This window comes from Danio aesculapii, chromosome 14 (genome assembly GCF_903798145.1).
Source record: "Danio aesculapii chromosome 14, fDanAes4.1, whole genome shotgun sequence".
Taxonomy (NCBI): domain Eukaryota; kingdom Metazoa; phylum Chordata; class Actinopteri; order Cypriniformes; family Danionidae; genus Danio; species Danio aesculapii.
The window spans coordinates 32,170,357-32,190,929 of NC_079448.1; the positions used below are offsets into that span (position 1 = coordinate 32,170,357).

Consider the following 20,573-nt stretch of genomic DNA (forward strand, 5'->3'; position numbering starts at 1 on the left):
TGAAATGTGCTGTACATCAACCACTGCAAGGTATTATTAGGATTATCATGCCTGAGGAACACCTCACATGATCTCATGCAGCAGTTTGTCATAATTATTAATACTCTGATGTAACATGTTGCATGAGGCCGACACGCTTTAGAAGAGTTTATGCTAGAGGAAAGAAGGCAAGATGTCTGCATTGTGGGAGTGTTTCCAGAGTAAAAAAGCACTTTAGTATTAAAATTTGTAGATTGTTTTGGGGGAAAAAAAGATCTACGTTTCCTAAAGTTTCCTTGTTTTCTGTAGTCAAGGAGTTTTCTGTGGTGAAAGGATAGTTCATCCTAAATTACTCTGCCTTATGTGGTTTTAAACCTTTATGAGCTAATTTCTTCTGTTGAACACAATAGAAGATAATTTAGCGAATGCTGTTTGCATGATGTAAATGGTGGCAGAATTTTGGGGTGAACTATCCCTTTAAGGTGTTAAGGTGTTTAATCAGCTTTCCACTGGATATGTTTTTTTGTTAGCCTGTTTTTTTAATCACATCAAGATTCATATATTGTTCTGGCTATTAGTTTTAGGCTTATATTATAAAAAGCTACTGATATTGGTTATCTGAGCCTAATATGAGCCAAATTGTACATACTGGTGCTTTGCTTTTACAGTTTCCAATGTTTAATTGCAGGATAGAGAAACTGCTTGTACATTATTTTGCCAACAACGTGACAACATGTATTGGTTGTTTTCACATGAGGTTATTGATGATGTGCAAGATGGAGGACAGGAAGTGATTCTTCTACATACACTGAAAAAGTGTTGCATGCAAAACTATTGCAAACAATTTATTTGTTGAATTTAAACAAACAAATTAAATTGAGCAATGTTCAACTTAATTTGTTTGTTTAAATTCAGCCCAAATAAATTGTTTACAACCACTTAACATAAAATTGAGTAAATCCAAGGAATCATCTTTGAATATTTTTCAAGAAACTGGCTTAAAAAATGGAAGAAATTATGGCATGTAGCCTAATAAACATTCATTCAATAGGTCCATGTGTACAAACTTTTTTTTTGAACGCGATAATTTGTTTTTATAGCACTAATAATTATTAAATACAGGCCTATGTGTATCATATGTAATATTAATAACACCACCACACGTATACAAAATCCAGAAGAACATAAATAACTTACCCTGCCCTGTAATTGCTACATTAAAATGAAATCTCTGTATTGTTTTGCAATAATGCATGTCTTTACTGGCATTTCCGTGTAATAAACAACTGTAACGTTAACATTAAGATATGCAGCAGTGTTGAATGTTTGATGGTAAGTTCATCGACTCAACAAAAAAGAAATGCTCCCCTTGTAAGCATAATAATGATGATGATAATAATAATGATGTAGACTATACATCCACGCTTTTGTATGCGTTCATCCAGCCTGATCTCATGAGAAAACTTAAGTATTTTACATTTTATCAATTTACTGGCTAATTTGTACGAATTCGTACAAGTTCAGTCGTATGAAATTGTACGATTTTAAAAAGGAGGCGTGGCACCTAACCCCACCCCTAAACCCAACCGTCATTGGGGAATGAGCAAATCATACTAAATTGTACGAATTAGATCTGAAGAATTAATACGAATTTAGCTACTAAATCAAAAAGTTACGAATTGGCATGAGATTGTGTTGGTTCATCTGTTTTTTTGTGTACAGTATATGTCTGGAAGATATAACGTTTTCTACATGGAAAATAACTATAGTAATTTTTGTTTTTGAACCACAGTAAAGTTTATAATGTATAGTACATCTCTTTGTTAATGACTGCTACAGAGTACTGGTAAACTAATAAATTGTACTGGTAAACTGTTTACTGGTAAACTCTAATAAATACTGTAACGTTTATTAGTACAGTTGTGTTGTGCCATAACCATATAATTACTCTGACAGTTTAATTCAAGTACGCTTTAAAACACTATAATACTTACTATAATATTTTTTTTCATGTAATAGTATTAATATTCAGGTATAAAGAGTATTAATATTCAGGACCTTTCAGGAATTGTAAACTAGTGCTTTAGGCTCCTGACATTAACTGTGAATATCACTGTCAGTATGTGTAAGCCTGCAAAGGCACCAATAGTGCTGCAAAAAAGTTCATGACTAATTATAAAAGCCAAAGAATGGCTATTTGTTTTCAAAACTCGGCTTTCTTAGCTTTAATCTCTTGGCTTTAACTGAAAGATTTTTGGTCCCATAGGTATCTGTTAAATGTATTCAATATCCCTTTAATGAAGCCTCTCCATGTCTAAGAAACCAGATATTAAAGCAAATACTGTATCACGCTGATTGTCAAATTTTGAAATGCTGGCTTCTAATTAGTTAATGCTGGGTATCGCGTACTTTAATTGCAGCCATTGCAAAATAAACTTTGATATCATTTTGTCACCCCTGCGGAGTATAAATACAGCTCTCCAGACTATCCTCGAGTTCACAGAAATATTATGCTTAAATCAATATTTTATTGCTTTGGGATCCTGAAGGGCTGTCTGAAATGATACCGGTGTCTTGTCAAACATAACTCATCACTCATGTTCTTCTGCTTACGACACACGCATTGACAAAATAATGTACCTTGCTTGTTTGTTTGTACCTCACATTTGTGCACAGACTGAAAGATCAGTAAAATGTGTCCTGTTATGAGGCATTGAAAATGTACATCCGACTAGAAAAATATCTAAACTTCTAAAACCGTTTATCTATCGGATGCCTCAGCAAAAATATAAAACCACAGCAATAACATTTATTCGTGAAGATAATTCCTCACTTCCTCACAGATAATGAGACCATTATGGAGCCCAATTGGGGAGAGATATGACATTTGATATTAAGTCATCTGCCACAATCAAACCCACATAAAGGCTCTCAGTCTGGCCTTGTGGAAGTATTGAACAAACCAATTCAAAGCCAATTGCAACACATCGAACATCAGTTTGAGTGAGTAAAGATATTACTTGTCTGTATTAAAGACCTAATATTTATGATATAAAACTCTAGAATTGGGTTTCATACAAGTGGTTTCCAAATTTGGTGTTGACACTTTTTTTAAACTATTAGACTTTTTCGACTTTTTAGAATTGCCATACTTTATTCATAACTAAAAAAATAAATAAATAATAATTACAATAAAATACAATAAATATTTAAATAAATAAATAAATAAATAAATAAATAAATAAATAAATACATACATACATAAATACACAAATAAATAAATAAATAGCCATCAGCCTTTTGATATTGTTTTCCCATTGGATTGCCTTAGTTTATTGACATGGCAATAGCGTCAGTTTAGGCAGGTCTATGTTATGGCAACATGTTAAACATTCTGACATTCAGTAGGTCATTTTTTTCTTTAGGCTAGATAATGTTTTTGATTAAAAGTAACATTGGTTGATTTCGACGCACCTCAGTCAGAAAGGCCAGGGATGGGTAGTATTTATGATACATGTATTTCAAATATGCATTTAAATACAAAATTTGTATTTTGTCATTTGTATTTGATAGGGTTTTGTTGGTTCAACAATACTGTAAGTCAAAACTGTAAATTCAATACTGTAAAATACTTTGCAGGTATACAATACGTCATGACATCTTAAAAAGGAGGCCTCTGATTGGTGCTTTCTCAGATCAGAAGAGAAAACTGATTTATTTTTAAGAAGGTGGTCAGTGATTGGAGTATGGGTGGAAATTCTGCTTAAAGAAAGTAACGACAAATGGTGAGGGTATATTTAGGAGTAAGTCAACAACCATTAAAAATAGCTACCGAGCAATGCTAAGACCATAAATAGATAATGGCTGTAGCATACAATTCAGCCTCTTTGCTTAAAAAATGAGATGAAATAAAATGTCAGTCCTTAAGAACAGGATGTGGAACTTCAGAACATCATCAATCTCAGTCTGCTGCTGGTGAAAATGCAGAGAAACTTTAGAAATATTAAAGACCTAAATATGGTGTACTGGTGTTTTAAAAAGGGTAAACTGAGAAGAGCTAAAAAATTAACAAGGAGGCTAAAGACCATGGCCTCTTTTAGAGGTCAGAGGAGTGAGGTTTTGTCTGCGCAACATTTCACTAGCTGGCCTTTGTTACACTCACCCCCATAGACATCACTCCTATCTGGGTCACGGCACCAATGTAGCTCCTCCGGTCCTACACCACCCAACCCGCAGCTGGTATCGAACTGGTAACTCTCCGCATGGGAGTCGGTCTCTGCTACATTTGCATTAAATGATTTAAACCATAGGATATCATCTTCAAGACAGGACTTTCTGAATGAAATTTGTGCAAAATTTATAGTAAACTCACATTTAGTAGAGAAACACAAGTTACCTTTGGGTTACAAGTTCAACTCACTAACAATTAGTGTCCCCTATAGGTATTCAGTGGCAGATAAAAACTGTTGTTATCAAACATTGATTACCAAGTCAGTTTATTGGTCAAGTGATTGATCCAATAGGCTTAGGCTTTCATGCTACCTTTCAAAAGTATTTTATAGTATTCTTAAAACACAAAATATTTTATTTTGACACACTTAAAGTTGATGTGTTTAGTATTTTATTTTAAAATACATTTCACTGTATTTTTGCCCATTCCTGAGAAAGGCCATAGACCTCATGTACAGAAAGACCCTGACATGTGCATAAAGTGGACACCAATAAGCAGCCAGAGCAGCTTGCAATTGAATGTGGAGGATGATCTCCAAAATGTATCCAAGTGTATACAGTACTTGCTGTGCTTCAAGCATTGTGCCCACCCATTTCATTAGATTATGTTAATGTTGAAATTAAACAAATAAGCCACTATCAAAAAAATATATGGGTTTTATTTGTTACAGTGTTGTAATCTTTTGTTATCATCAATATAGGCCTACTCATGTTTGGATAGGCTCACTGGCGTGTGTGCGTCGTTGCACTCAGTGTTTGTATATGTATATCTTGTGGGAGTCACTAGTCACTGGCATTGTTGTTTTGTGTTTACCGAACTGCAGTGTTTAAGTTTGTTGACACGCATGTATATTTTTCAATATGTTTCCAACAATGTTTTTTTAACCACCGTCACAGTCCTTTTTTTCTGTCACCTGTAAATGTTGTCTTAAAGAAAAGCGATTGTACTGTAGTAGCTACATATAGCATCAAGCACTAATTCATTATCATTTACTATGGGATCTGTCATAAAAAGATAAAGTGAAATTTCTAAATCAGATGATTAAGTCTCTCAGATAAACACAGGGGGAAAATAAAAACATATTAACAGTGATAAAGTGTTAGTGTATAGAAGATTTTATCCATCAATCACCACCGATCTAAACCTGGCAAATCGCTAAAGTAACATTATACCCTAACAATGTTCAGCACAACTAAACTGTATTTGTATGGTTGTTTTGACTACAGTTCTTTCAAACTGGACAAATAAAGTGACCTGACTTTGAGTTGACCTGATTTAGCAGTTTGTTAGTTCCACCTGATTTTTTAGAGTGAATTAAAATGATAACAATACTGACCAAACTGCAATGCTTATTCTAATTTTAATTCATTTCCTCATCCACTATTATAATATCCGTCATAAAGTCTCATATGAATGTAAATATGACAACTCCCATGATTACACACTCATTCTTATATGTCATTCTTCTACTTTCTGTATATATATAACATGTCAAACAAAAAAAACATCAAAAATGAAAGATATCAATCAAGCAGCCATTAAACATATACATATATATATATACACACACATATATATATATATATATATATATATATATATATATATATATATATATATATATATATATATATATATATGTGTGTATATGTTTAATGGCTGCTTGATTGATATATTTCATTTTTGATGTTTTTTTTGTTTGACATGTTAGGCGCTATATAAATATATGCAACATAGCCTGATAAAACCTATATAGCCTAAAGCAGGGGTGTCAATACCTGGAGAGCCACGTCCTTGAAGTTTAGTTCCAACCCTGCTTCAACACTTAACTGTAGGTTTCAAACAAGCCAGATGGACTCCATTAGAATTATCAGGTGTGTTTAATTAGGATTAAACCTAAACTGTGCAGAGCTGTGGCTCTAAAGTAACAGTTTGACACCCTTTCTAAAACAGATGATTAAGTCTCTCAGATAAACACAGGAGGAAAATAAAAACATATTAACAGTGATAAAGTGTTAAAGTGTATAGAAGATTTTATCCATCAATCACCAGTGATCTAAACCTGGCAAATCGCTAAAGGACTACAAATCCGCTGGGATATGAACTAAAGATTCAGTCATGTACCACACACTCACACCCGTTCCGGTTGTCTGCTGATTGCTAAGACACACAGCTGAAGCTATTCAGAACTGATACATGGACCTTAAAAGCAGCACAGACACACACACTAGTTGCTGAGTCTTGTTAAACAGTATTGTGAACGTTACGACGTGTTTTCCTTGCCTTGTTCTGACCCTCGCTTTGTTTTGTTTGTTTACGTTGCTTGCTGCCTGCCTTTTAATTATCCGCCTGACCATGACTCTGGATTGCCCGTATACATCTGTTGCCTCTGTGTTGACCGTAGCTTGCCTGACCATTCTCTGCATAATAAACCTGCATTTGGATCCGCACTCGCCTTTTCCAGTGCCCCGCTTTACATTTACAATCCAAAGCAACTTTCATTGCATTCAAGTTACGCATTTTTTCAGTTAATGTATGCATTCTTTAATTATTATATGGCTGATAAAACACTTTTATCCACAGTGCTTTCTGTGTAACACGTTCTGTGTAACACGTTATCATGCATTCATAAATTTGCAATTGCAAATTTAGTGATAAATTTAGTGAATCTATTGAATTCTGTATACAGTATGTCAAATAAAAGTATATAACCATTCAAAAAAGTTAAACTTTGGGATTTCAGTGGTCAGTATATTAATTGAACATAAAATAATTTTGTATGCATAATGAGCTTTTCATTTAAATAGACATATCAATATCAATAGACATCTCCTTGATGCCGTTTTTATATTTATGTGACATAAAACACCTAAGATTTTCCCAGTGATTGGTTGCAGCTGAAAGGGCATCCGCAGTGTAAAACATATGCTGGATAAGTTGGTGGTTCATTCCACTGTGGCGACCCCAGATTAATAAAGGGACTAAGCCGAATAGAAAATGAATGAATGAAAAACAGCTAAGATTTTGTTTCCATGGATAATTATCTTTTTAATCAAATGCACAGTTCAACCAGAAACAAAACTCTCCATTGCTTTAGAAGACTTTAAAGGTCCCATGAAATTAAAATAAAGTTTTTTAGTTGTTAGTATCACTATCGTTAGTTTTTAAGAGTTATTAGTTTTGTGTAACACGTTATCATGCATTCATCCATATAGGCTCCTGTAGCCTCACATTTAGTCTGATTGAATATTTTCTGCACTGCCTAAAGGGCCACATGACTGACATGTAAAGCAACCACTGAGAGTTCATTTTTGTCAGCATCATGGTTAGGGGCTGTTAAAATTTAATATCCCTAAAATAACAGGCCAGCGTATAATCAATAAATCATGCATTCAAGAACACCATCTTAAGTCATTAAGAGTTTATGCTGTGAACTTTGCATTCTTTAAAAAGAGTTCAACTTATCCTGACAAGCACTCATTGTCACAGTTGTAAACACAATGGCTTTCTTCTTCCATAAAGGATTTGCTATCACAATGGCTTTGTTCTTGTTTAATGACACAAAACACATGGCTCCCCAAAACAAATCTTGTTGTATAGTTCTATACTCTGCTCTACCTATCTAAACAATGGTTTTGTTAGATACTGCAGCAATATGAGCTGAAAAAAATTGTATCGTCAGGAAATTTTAGTATAGCCTATAACACCTGAAATAGACCCTAGATGCCTGACACATTGGTAAACCAGGGGTTTCATTCTGTGTTTAACAGTGGATGAGCCTAGAGTGGATCTTCAAAAAAATGTGTCACTCTATAACTGACTGCAGTATCAGTGCATTGTATCGGCAATTGCCCATTCATTAAGACATTGAAAGCAGCCCAAGGGCAGGCCGAGGGCCAAGTCAGGCAAAGTGAGGACATGAACTCCTCCAGAATAAATAAAGCTCCATCTCAAAAAGCAAAACATTAAGAGTTTCCCACGGGGCAATGCAGTAAGACAACAAGACTTATAAGTGAAAGGTAAAAAATAAGGGGATATGACATGGCAAAAAAAAATTTCACCTAATTTAACCTAAAATATGATTTAATATGCATAAATTAATGGCTTGTCCTCTTAAGGAGGAAAAAGACACTGTTCATTCAAAAAAGAAAAGAAAAACAATTACATTTTAGTTTGCAATTGCAAATTTAGTGATAAATTTTGTGAATCTATTGAATTCTGTATACAGTATGTCAAATAACAGTATATGACCATTCAAAAAAGTTAAACTTTGTGATTTCAGTGGTCAGTATATTAATTGAACATAAAATGATTTTGTATGCATAATGAGCTTTTCATTTAAATAGACATATCAATATTAATAGACATCTTGATCCCGTTTTTATATTTATGTGACATAAAACACCTAAGATTTTCCAAGTGATTGGTTGCAGCTGGAAGGGCATCCGCAGCGTAAAACACATGCTGGATAAGTTGGTGGTTCATTCCACAGTGGCGACCCCAGATTAATAAAGGGACTAAGCCGAATAGAAAATGAATGAATGAAAAACACCTAAGATTTTGTTTCCATGCATAATTATCTTTTTAATCAAATGCACAGTTCAACCAGAAACAAAACTCTCCATTGCTTTAGAAGACTTTAAAGGTCCCATGAAATTAAAATAAAGTTTTTTAGATGTTAGTATCACTATCGTTAGTTTTTAAGATATCTATAAGCTAGTGTGCTCCAAAACTGAGAAAATTTGCATTTATACAACATAAAACTGACAAACATGTATAGCTTGTAGTTTGTCACTTCTGCCTAAATGAATCAACAATTTTATTCACGTCACCGCATACTTTAGTTTCTCATCAAATCCTAACCAATCAAGTGTTCTCTAGTATCTGACAAGCCCCACCCCCTTCAAGATGCTTCTCATTTGCTTTTCACTTAATGCGCTTGATCTCTACCATTCTCACTGGCAGAGCGGTGATGAAACAAAACGCTATTGGCTGATTTTTTTAAAGGGGAGGAGCTACACTTGAAGTGATTATTAATTTATGCTTTTATAAGTGTTTTTATGTTTTATGTCCTAATGTTTATTTGTTGTTGTTACTGTGTGAGTTCCTTTGTGTGGCACTGTTGTGAGATGAGGACGCTTGACTGCAAACCAAATCTACCTTCGGGTATAAATAAAGTAACCTAACCTAACCTAATTAAATTTGAATTTAAATCTACCAACATTATACTGAGATTTAACAATAACACTATAGTTTATCCTGAATAGCAGCTTTTTATGTGTAAATCTGTAGATCCTAAAAAGAATACTCTTTCAAGCGAGACTTGTAGGTGCTTTGTTTTAGATTACAGTTAGTAATCGCTGTATTCTCCAGACAGACTGTGTCCTCGTTGCACCCATGTAGATCCTGCTGAAAAAGCTCTTCTTCCACTCACACAGCCACTGTGAATAATTGGTAGGAGAGAGTTCCTCTTGAATGAACAGTGAACTTCATCTAATAAGACCGCCTTGGGCTCATAAGCAACGTCAGTGCAACTAAAGAACAGTAGTTAGAGATATCAGCCGCACAGAGAAGACAGGCTCTATTACACTGTCCAAGACCTTGAAATGAAAAAAGGGAAATCGCGGAGTTCTTGTTCAAGGTCATGAGTTCAACTGTCAGAGAATGCACATACATGAAAATGTACAGATGGTCCCTTTCCAGTTATAAGTTGCATTGGTGTACACCTTTGCATTTCAGAAAGTTTACTAATGGTCGAGGCACAGTGGCTCAGTGGTTAGCACTGTCGCTTCACAGCAAGAAAGTCGCTAGTTTGAGTCTCGGCTGGGCCAGATGGCATTTCTGTGTGGAGTTTGCATGTTCTCCCCGTGTTCGAAAGGGTTTCCTCTGAGTGCTGCAGTTTCCCCCACAGTCCAAAGAAATGCACTATACAGTAGGTGAATTGGGTAAACAAAATTGGCCGTAGTGTATGAATGTGAGAGTGTGTATGGGTGTTTCCCAGTACTGAGTTGCGATTGGAGGCAGAGTAAAACATGTGCCGGAATAGTTGCAGGTTCATTCTGCTGTGGCCACCCCTGGTAAATAAGGAACTAAGCCGAAGGAAAATTCATTCATTCATTCATTTTCTTTTCGGCTTAGTCCCTTTATTAATCCGGGGTCGCCACAGCGGAATGAACCGCCTTGTTTTATGCAGCGGATGCCCTTCCAGCTGCAACCCATCACTGAGAAACACATACACACTTATTCACACACACACATACACTTTGTGTAAAACATATGCTGGAATAGTTGGCGGTTCATTCCACGGTGGCAACCTCTAAAAAAAAAAAGACTAAGCGGAAGGAAAATGAATGAATGAATAAATTTAGGAATGTAACGTGTTGTTAAATTATCATTTACAGAGAAATTATAAATAAAATTCATTAAATATTTTAAAAATAAATGTAAAAAAAACATTTTGATAATACAGTGATGTGTGTTGGAAAAAAACGACTGACTTAAATGACAATAAATTATAATTTTAAGCTTTATAAGACACTTTTTTTAGTTTACTTTTAGATAGTTTGAGCTTTACTTTATTGTGATCAATCACAATGAGTAACAAATTATTAAAATAATTAAAAATATAACTTTTCCCAGTGATGGGTTGCAGTTGGAAGGGCATCTGCTGCATAAAACATATGCTGGATAAGTTGGCGGTTTGTTCCGCTGTGGCAACCCCAGATTAATAAAGGGACTAAGCTGAAAAGAAAATAAATGAATGAAAAATATAACCATTAGAAAGAGCAGGACAAAATAGCTTTAAACACCACATGTACTCCCAGTTATAAAATCACCAATATAGTCACTTCCAGCACTCAGGTAGAGTCTCATTGTTGTAAGTTTTATGATGTAGGTACAATGGCTGTGTTGAAATGAGGCTTACCTAACAGCAGGGAATGGTTGGTCTGAATAATCTAAACAGACAGTGGTGCCACAGCAGATCGCATGTTTGAGGTTGAGTAGCTTAAATAAAACAGATAGACTGCAATGGGGAGGAGAGGAACCACTTTGTTTCACCACAGAAAAACAATAAAGAGCAAATGTGTGCGTGCTCGAGTATTTGTGAATTACTGTACCTTCAGATATGTGCTGGAATGGTCGCTAATTGAATATTCACACTGGGTCAGTGGTCTTCACAGTGGGCCATGGGAGGTCTGAGAACTAGTGAGAAGCTTAATGAAGCACACAGCGTGGGAGGCTAATGGAACAATTACTGGGTTAATTTGACCCACTAATCAAACAACAGAACATGGAGCAATGTGCTACGTACAGGAAGAAACAAAAATAAAATAACAATTTTACTGTCTATGATAATATCATAATTAGGGTTTTAATGATGTACTGTAGGAGTAAAAACAAATAAACACATCTTGACAGTCCAAAAGCATTCGTGGTGTGAGAAAACCCATTAGAATGCAGTTAGAATGAGCCAATAATTAATTCAATCCTTATTTATCAATCCATATTCACAAGATAAGATTCAGATGTTTTTCAAGAGACGTGTGTCAGGGTTTTGTCCTTAAACTTCCTTTTTTGTTGACTTGATTTAGATTTGTTTTGTCTGTTGTAGAATTAGTTTGAAATTGTTTTAACTGTTCAGCATTGTGATGTGAAACTGTGGTCAATACCTGCCTGGAACTACTTTAGCTGTGCATTTATCTGAAAATAACTGTTTAAACAAACAAACAAACAAACAAACAAACAAACAAACAAATAAATAAATAAATAAATGAAATACGGAACAATGTAAAACAATAAACATTTACAATATTGCAAGTTTGTTGAGTACGGAGTTAAATGAAAATGCAGATTCACTGTCTGCCAGTAGGTGGTGCTTTGGGAAAAGCATAAAAACAGCATTGTCTGTTACACTGGAACGCAAAGCAGCACAGCCAAGTGGCAACCTCCAGCTCTCCGAAGCAAATATGGAAGTAACTGAAACCGCAGTTCATCGAAATTCAGCTCCATAATAGAGCAAATTTCTATTGACTCCATTGTTAAAATGGCCAACTTTATAGCAGGAAAAAAAGGTGTTTACAGCCTGGTACAAAGAAAGATTTTGGCTCATATATACTGTAGCCAATATTACCCTTTATGACAACTGTGAGGGGGTGAATTTTTTTATAACTCATCTGTTTAGTTTATATTAAGTTCAAGAATGCATAATTAAGGGCGTGGCCACTTGAGTGACAGCTAGGTCTAGCCGGTTGCCGTCACTTCACCTCAGCTGATTGCGTCTGATTAGCCGCTGAGCTCGGCATACACAGTACATTGCATTTTTGTTTTGTTTTCTGTGGCTTTACACAGTCAGTTGCTTTTTGGGATTATTTCTTACAATTATCAGATAATATGGCATGCTCTGTGCACTTAATTGTGCTCACAAGCCATTCACGTGGCCTCCTTTACCCAGGTGAGTGAAATTATATACTTATACCATATCTATAAATGTATTTGTTTTATTTAAGATCATTTATCATTCATATTTTTCTTTAGAACTTGAATGCAATCCAGAATCTGACATATTGATTAGCTGTAGGCTCTAAAACAGTCAGCTAAAACATTATCATACAGTGTTATGCCTGTTCATCAATAGCCTTGCATTTACTAACACAGACCATATTTAAAGTGTATGGAAGTAATTCGCGTTTTCCTCCTGTAGAAAAACGTCATAAGAACAATGCTTAGTGGCTCAATGTATTACAACAGTGTTTTTAAAAGTCTAAACACTTTATTGATATAGTGTACAACCAAGCACATGTACATGTACAAAAGCCTGTCTAAGCAAAATGCTAGCAGGCATCTGACAAAATGGCGATGGTTGGTCACGCCTACTTTTAGCTTCTTTTGCGATCTTCAGAAACCTATGGGTGACATCACGAATACTACGTCCATATCTTTTACAGTCTATGAGTGCAGCATAACTTTCTAATTCAGACTCTCACTTGAGAAGAAAGTCAGTCTAAATGTCTGAAAGTCAGTGAGTATTTACATTTTCAAACAAACATTCAATTTTTTTATAACAAAGTTCTTAAATCCATTCATTTACTCATTCATTCATATTTTTTACGGCTTAGTCCCTTTATTAATCTGGGGTTGTCACAGCGGAATGAAGCACCAACTCATCCAGCACACGTTCTACGCAGCGGATGCCCTTCCAGCTGCAACCCACCACTGGGAAACACCCGTACACTCCCATTCACACACATACACTACGGACAATTTAGCCTACCCAATTCACCTATAGCACATGTCTTTGGACTTGTGGGGGAAACCGGAGCACCCTGAGGAAACCCACGCCAACACGAGGAGAACATGCAAAATCCACACAGAAATGTCAACTGACCCAGCCAAAGCGCAAACCAGAGACCTTCCTGTTGTAAGGCAACAGTGCTACCCACTGCGCCATCGCACAGCCCTATTCTTAAATCCAATGTATTTTCAATTATTTGATTACAGCAATGTTATCATCTTAGAATATGCAAGCCCAGAAATAATATCATAGTTTTGTACTTCTGTCTGTTACAAACATTTGTTTATGTTTTAATTACACCTTACTGTAAAGTGTTTTACTGTATTTAAATACAAACTGTATGGTAATTAATTTATTTTTAAAGGTGTCCTTCATACACATTCTATGTACTTCCTATAGTGGTTACAGTAAATAATGTATAATTTACATTTACATTTAGTCATTTAGCAGACGCTTTTATCCAAAGCGACTTACAAATGAGGACAAGGAAGCAATTTACACAACTATAAGAGCAGCAGTGAACAAGCGCTATAGACAAGTTTCAGGTGTGTAAAAGTCTAATTACATGTAACTAACCCTAAACCTAACACTTCCCATCTAATAAGTACATATAATTATATAATATTACTCAATAGTTAAATGCATTGTAATAAAGACACAGTAAACTTAAGTATTTCTTGTCATTAAACTTTCATTTTTTTCAACATGCTTTTGTAATCTAATACACCACCATAATGCCATATCTGTGATGAAATCTTTATCAGTTATTATAATACGAATTTGATACCACCACATGCCTACCTAATTTCTATATCAATAAAACCAACAAGCTCCTCCACATAATAATGCACATTTAAGTATATATGAAGTTAATTGGAATTGCTCAGCACTTGATGTAAACGGAGCACTGTAAAGTATATTTGTCCAAAACCTGTTTTTCTTGTACATATTAGTTTTCAAACTGGTGCCACAAACTTCTCAGCCGAGGACCAGCATAAGGTCTCTGTCTCTATTGGCAGAGGAAAGTGACATATGGGTCTGTGTGACACCGGTGATAAGCACTCCATCCACTCACAGGAAAATGACTGGCCTGTTCAGTGTTGTTTGATATTGGGCCAGTTACCTGAAACCTCTAAAAATAGTTTGCTATCATCTGGTACTTTAAAATACCTCGTAAGTAATGACTGAAAATATGAAATCACAGAAAGAATGTGAAGCTTATGAAGAATGCTGCGTGATTCTAATGAATTTGTGGGTTTCACTTTATTTTAAGGTGTCCTTTTCCCAGTGTACCTGTTCATTTAACTACTGAGTGATGTTAGTTAATTAATTACATGCACTAATTATATGGTTACGGTAGGAATGAATGTTAAGTTTAGGGTTAGTTGCATGTAATCATACATAATTAATTGTAATTGCTATATGTACATGGTACTTGTGTAATAGATAACAGTGTTGAAGAAAAACTTACAGATTTTTTTAAACACAATTTCCAGCAGAGGACAGTTTACACTTACTATTATGGATTTATATCTGTCAATATTTTAAATCCTGTATTTTTAACAGTACTTCATTATCTGGAATCCTGGTCCCCACTAGAAAGTTTTAATTTACTGCAGTTAGCATTCTTACTAGTCATTGCCTCAGTGAAGCAGGTGTAATTAGTGTGTAAAGCAATGATAGCTACATTTTTGTTTGTTTGTTTTAATGAATCACAAAGAAACCTCTTTGTATCAGGGGGAAAAACAATTGTTTTAAGAAATGTTACCTCAAGTGAAATGGATAGTTTTATAAATATGCATTGTTGTCATTTGATATTTTGTAATTTAAGCACTCAATTACCTGGAATCCTGGTGCCAAAGTTTCACTAGTATGTTTTTAATTAACTACAAAGTTACTAGTCAAATTACCACAGTAAAAAGCAATTATATCTAACGTTTTAAGAAATGTTAGCACACATTAAATAAGTATTTGTTTTATTAATTATATATACAGTGAATAACTGTACTTGCTGGAAAATAATCGCTCGCACTGGTACAGTATCAACAATTGTGATGCATATAGAGAGATATCATTATTCTAAACCATAGTAAATGACAAAAAAAGCAATAAGCTTTTTAAGCTAATAAGTGCCGATGATTAATGAAATAAATGTGAGCCACTGTTTGTGCTATGAACAGTTACAGGTGAAAGTAAAAAGATAACAGTATTGGGAAAACTGTAGGTTAATAGCGATAGACTGACAGAAATATGTTGAAACGGCTTGCCATATTCGTTTTAAAAGCGATCTTACCTGCGTTTCTAAGTTTCTTGTTTCTGTAGACGGAGAAGATCACCAAGAGGTTCCCCAATATATCAACCACGATAGTGAAGATCAGAAAACTGCCCAAAGTTGTGGCGACCCAGGGAGGGCGATTCAGAGTGTTCTCATCGTGAGGGCTCAGTGAAGAACTGTTCATCAAGCCGCTGCCATTTATTTTCATCTTATCTTCACTTCAGAAATCCTCGCCATAAATCATAGGACTTGATTCCATTGTAAAACCATGTGTGGCGGTTATTTGCGTTTGCGTAAACGTGCGTAAACTGTAGCTCTGTTATCATGTCATGGTCCTCGATGGTGCGCACGCCTTCACGGTCTGAGCGCGGACATGTGTCCGCACTTTTATAGCTTTCTGTCTACATCAGATTGTTGGTATGTGACATCCGACAGCAAGTTAAGTTCTCCTCAAATGCCCATGGATGGGTGATGCTGTCTGTAGATCGCGGTTACGCTGCCCCGCTGTGGAAGACAACGAAATCGGCAAGGAATTTGGGTCGAAGAAGGTTCAGCTTCTTTCACATCCACTCGCGATTACTTATGCTTCATTCATTGTTTTTGGTCATTCATGCTGTTTCTACGTCGAAATCGACATATTCTTTAGTTTATTCAAGCGTTGTGAGGAAAATAATTAGCTGCATATTGGTTAAAACCTGAGTCGCCGAGTTCAAACACTGCTGAGAGTGATTCTTGAATTATTAGTAATCCCCTTAAGCAAGAATTTTTACACCAGATTGCTCTATGTCTGTTTCTGTAATAGACAAAAGGTATTTAAAGTCACAAGATGAAGTTTTAATGCCACGGATAGCACGGCTGTTCAAAGTGCACTTGATAGCAAACCTTATTTTAAAAGTAAGATAGATATTTCACTTTTTAGACGCATTAATTTATAGTTTTTGTTTTTACTTCTAATACATTTCAGATATTTCTTAGAACAAGATACAAACCAAGTCAAACTTGTTTGTATAAAGTGCTTTATACAATACTGTTTTGAAGCAGCCAATTAACTGGAAAATAATAGTTTAGTGTTTATGTAGTAAAACTCACCTTATACTTAATTGAGTTCAATATCTGTCAGGGTTGCAAAGTATTATATTACACAATAATAAACAATTAAGCAAAGCAGATCTAAGTAAATTATTTCATATTTTATTTTTTGCTGAAATTGAATTACTTCAGTTTAATAAATATCACTGTTGTAAAGTTATTGTCACCATACAGCTCAATTCAGTCAAAGTTATGTTCTCTTCATTATTTCTAAAATACTGACTTGTTGTCTTTATTTTCTGGATAAAAGCTTCCAGAAAAAGCTGCACAATTCTAACATTTAAAGATTTTTTTAATGTATTACCTTATATGTGTTTATTTATCAGTCCATTCATCATTAAAACGCTAATTTAATAAGACTGTTAAAAGTTTTTTTTTTAAGAGAATATAATCATTAATATAAAAACTGCATTGCTGATTTTTTGCAAGCATGTCAGTGCTTGGAAAAAGACATAAATTCTAATAAACACGTTGACCTTTTTTGAAACTGTCTAATTGGGCTTTTGACTTAAAGCCTTGGAGCTACTAAGACATATCCAGTGTGACAGCTTCCCTCTAGGAAAAAGATTTTTTTTTTTCATCATTATTACGCCATTATCACCTTGCTCTAATAGGCATGCAGTCAGCCACATATCAAGCATGAAATGTGTGAGAAGTGCATTTGTTGAGTTTAAAAACATATTCCTGATGGTGTTATCAGCAATTCCTCACTGCATATTATTCTAAAGAAAATATGTGCCGTCTTATTCTGTTATCTAAATGTAGAGGTTTCCAACCGCCAGATGGAGATGAAAAAGCATCTGAGCAGCAATAATAAACTGCCCCTTAAAAACAACCTTTAGAGCATGCAGCTGTCCATTTGCACATACAGCCAAATGTATTCGTCATAGAGTAATGTGGTCCAAATACTCTTTGGACTATGGTTCAGCACCATGCATTAGCTTTGCATTGGAGGATGCCTGTCGGTGCCAGCCTCTTTATATAAACCACACTGAATAGTTGCAGTTTTATCTCTCTAATACACTCTCTCCATTTCAGACGTCAGAGCTATACATTCAGTGTGTCAGAAGTTAAACGGGTTATATCATATATCTTAAATACTTTCCGCCTGAGGTCCACTTCTTAAGTTAGTCAGGGTGTTTTGCACCAAAAACCGGTGATGATTTAAAAGTTTTCATGATCTCTATAGCATTTGCACTAGTCAATTTTTTTAGTAAACTATTATAATTACCATATTTCATAATATGTATTTAATGTATTTTCATATGTAAAATGTCATATTATTATTATGTAATATCACTATAATGTTTATAATAATAGTATTTAATAGTCACATTAAACAACATACAAAATAAAGCCATCTGGCTTTTGTTTAGTTCTTTTCTTTTTTTGGATTGCGACTCCTATGGTGTTTATGTTAGATTAACCACACAGCAATAGCATCAGTTGCATCAGATTGTTCTTATGGCACCATGTTAAACTTCAACCTTTACGGCACTCACATACATTAAAAATAAAAGTTTTTTAAATCATATATGACTGAACATAGACGATGATCTCCAACTGGCAGTCTCCAAAATTAAACTAAGATTATACTTTTGCAGTAAACATTGTGCCCATCAGTCTTATTAGATGAGGTTAATATTAAATTAAACAAATGACCAAAAAAGATATATGGTTGTTAGACTGTTGTCAAAATGCTTGTGTTTATATAGGGCTATTTTTGTGTGTGCACCATTTTGTGCAACACTTGTATGTTTTAAAACCACCTCCAAGGATACTGGAAGTCACTGGAATTGTTATTTTGAGGGTCGCCTGCCGAAAAGTTTGGGAATCCCTGCTTTAGATAACAAGTAGTGCATGCAAAATCACATACTTCCCTTGTATATACTGTAGTAGGAGAACGTACATGAACATTTGCCATGTTGCAATTTCTACAGCAATCATGACCTACTGCACTGTAAAATAAATGTATAGTTGAATAATTCAAACTCGCTCCCTTAATTCAATTAAGTATTATTAACTTTATTGTGTTTTTTCATATTATTTCTTATACATATTATTTAATTACATCGAGTCACATTTACGCTGATCATTTAAGTTTTGTTGAATTAACTGGATTTGTGTTCTGAGTTATAGAGCTTGTTGTTTTTTTACTCTTCTTATTAACACACAGTTCCTGGGCCCTGGCCCAAAATTGTCACATGAATTAAAATCATTGTGATTAAGTATTAATTAGCATTAGCTTGTGTTAATGTAGCTATCAGAGAGACCGGATTTATGTACTTGCTTGATTAAAGTTGTGGATCATGCATTATACACAATCTTAAAACAAATTCAGCCCATTCTTAATTAACGAAATCACAGGCACTTCACCAAAATGATAACCCTACAGATTTCAACATCATAGAAACCTCTGTTAATACTAATAAAGAAGAGTGTTAATGACTAATTTATGTTAATGTTGGGTAAAAAAAAATGCACAATAGCTCTTTACACCCAGCAGGCACATGACATCAACATGAGGTCAGATTGATGTTGTACCCCAATGTCATGGGCACGAAGCATTTTGTTTAGAAATGAAAATCGGGCTGATGTCAGAATGACATTGGTTTACGATGTTGGCTCGACGTTGGATTTTGGTCACTTTCCAGCACAACATAAAATCAACCAAATATCAACGTCATTTGATGTCATTATTGGACGCCAAAAAACGTTGTCCTTAGACGCTGGCTAGACATTAAATTTTGGTCACCTAACGTCACAACCTAAATCAAACCTAATACTAACATCTTATGACACAAAGCACGCTGGCAACCAAAAATCTCATTGAGTTTAAGTTTAGGTTAATAGAATTAAAATTTGAGTTCACATAACTTGTTTCTGTTAAGTACAATAAGCTTTTTTTTTAAACATTGAGTCAAAGGAACTGATTTTCTTAACTGCACTGCTTCATTATACAGTTTTGTAAGTCATGTGTTTGACAGCATATCAAATGTAGTTTCAATTATATAACAATAATGATCATGCTTTTTAAAAAGTTGTTAAATTTAAAAATCCAGTGTACCTGCACAGACAGTTCTTGATTTTGGTCACACTAAATGACTTGACTGCAAAAAAAAAAACTTTTCAGAATAAATAAACATAATAGGGGTACTTTTAAAACTTCTATAAAAATGGCTTTTACGACTTTTTGCAATAATGTTTAGTTATGGTTTGTGGCTATCGGGCACAATATAATTGCCTCATTCTTCAGGAACAGCAATTCTGGAAAACATTCATTACATTGTGACAAAAAGTCTGCACTTTAGCCACACAAGCTCGTAAGGTCAGACTGATGTTATCAAGGACACAGTTATAAACAAACTCTTTCCTAATTTTGGGATCCCGAGTAAGACACTGCAGATTTACATACATTTTTTACCAACATGGAACTTTTTTTAAAAAGGTTTGATCACACATTTGACTGATCTTTTATTTTTTTTTTTTCTGATCCCCTAAAAAATGTCTTTTTTGAAACCTTTGTTCAAAGGTTTGTGTTTTCAAGCCAAACCTTTATAAGTGGACTTCTAAAAGTTAAAGTTAAAAAGTTAAAATACATGCTGAATAAACAGTTCTGTCAATTCCATTTTGAATCCCCAATAGCAATAACATTGACATAGTAGCAACTCCATTGGACTGAACTATTGTCAGTAGGGGTGTAACGG

The 20,573-nt window shown here is 34.6% G+C and overlaps 1 protein-coding gene across 1 annotated transcript in view; it reads right to left on the reverse strand.

The window, feature by feature from the left end:
• The window catches only part of mtnr1ab (melatonin receptor 1A b), a 30,337-nt gene extending 14,186 nt beyond the window's left edge, over positions 1 to 16,151 (reverse strand). The window contains exon 1 of the mRNA XM_056472203.1: positions 15,796 to 16,151. Coding sequence (XP_056328178.1) covers positions 15,796 to 15,985 — 190 coding nt within the window. The 5' untranslated portion in view covers positions 15,986 to 16,151. The remainder of the gene's footprint in view (positions 1 to 15,795) is intronic.
• Positions 16,152 to 20,573: the final 4,422 nt, after the last annotated feature.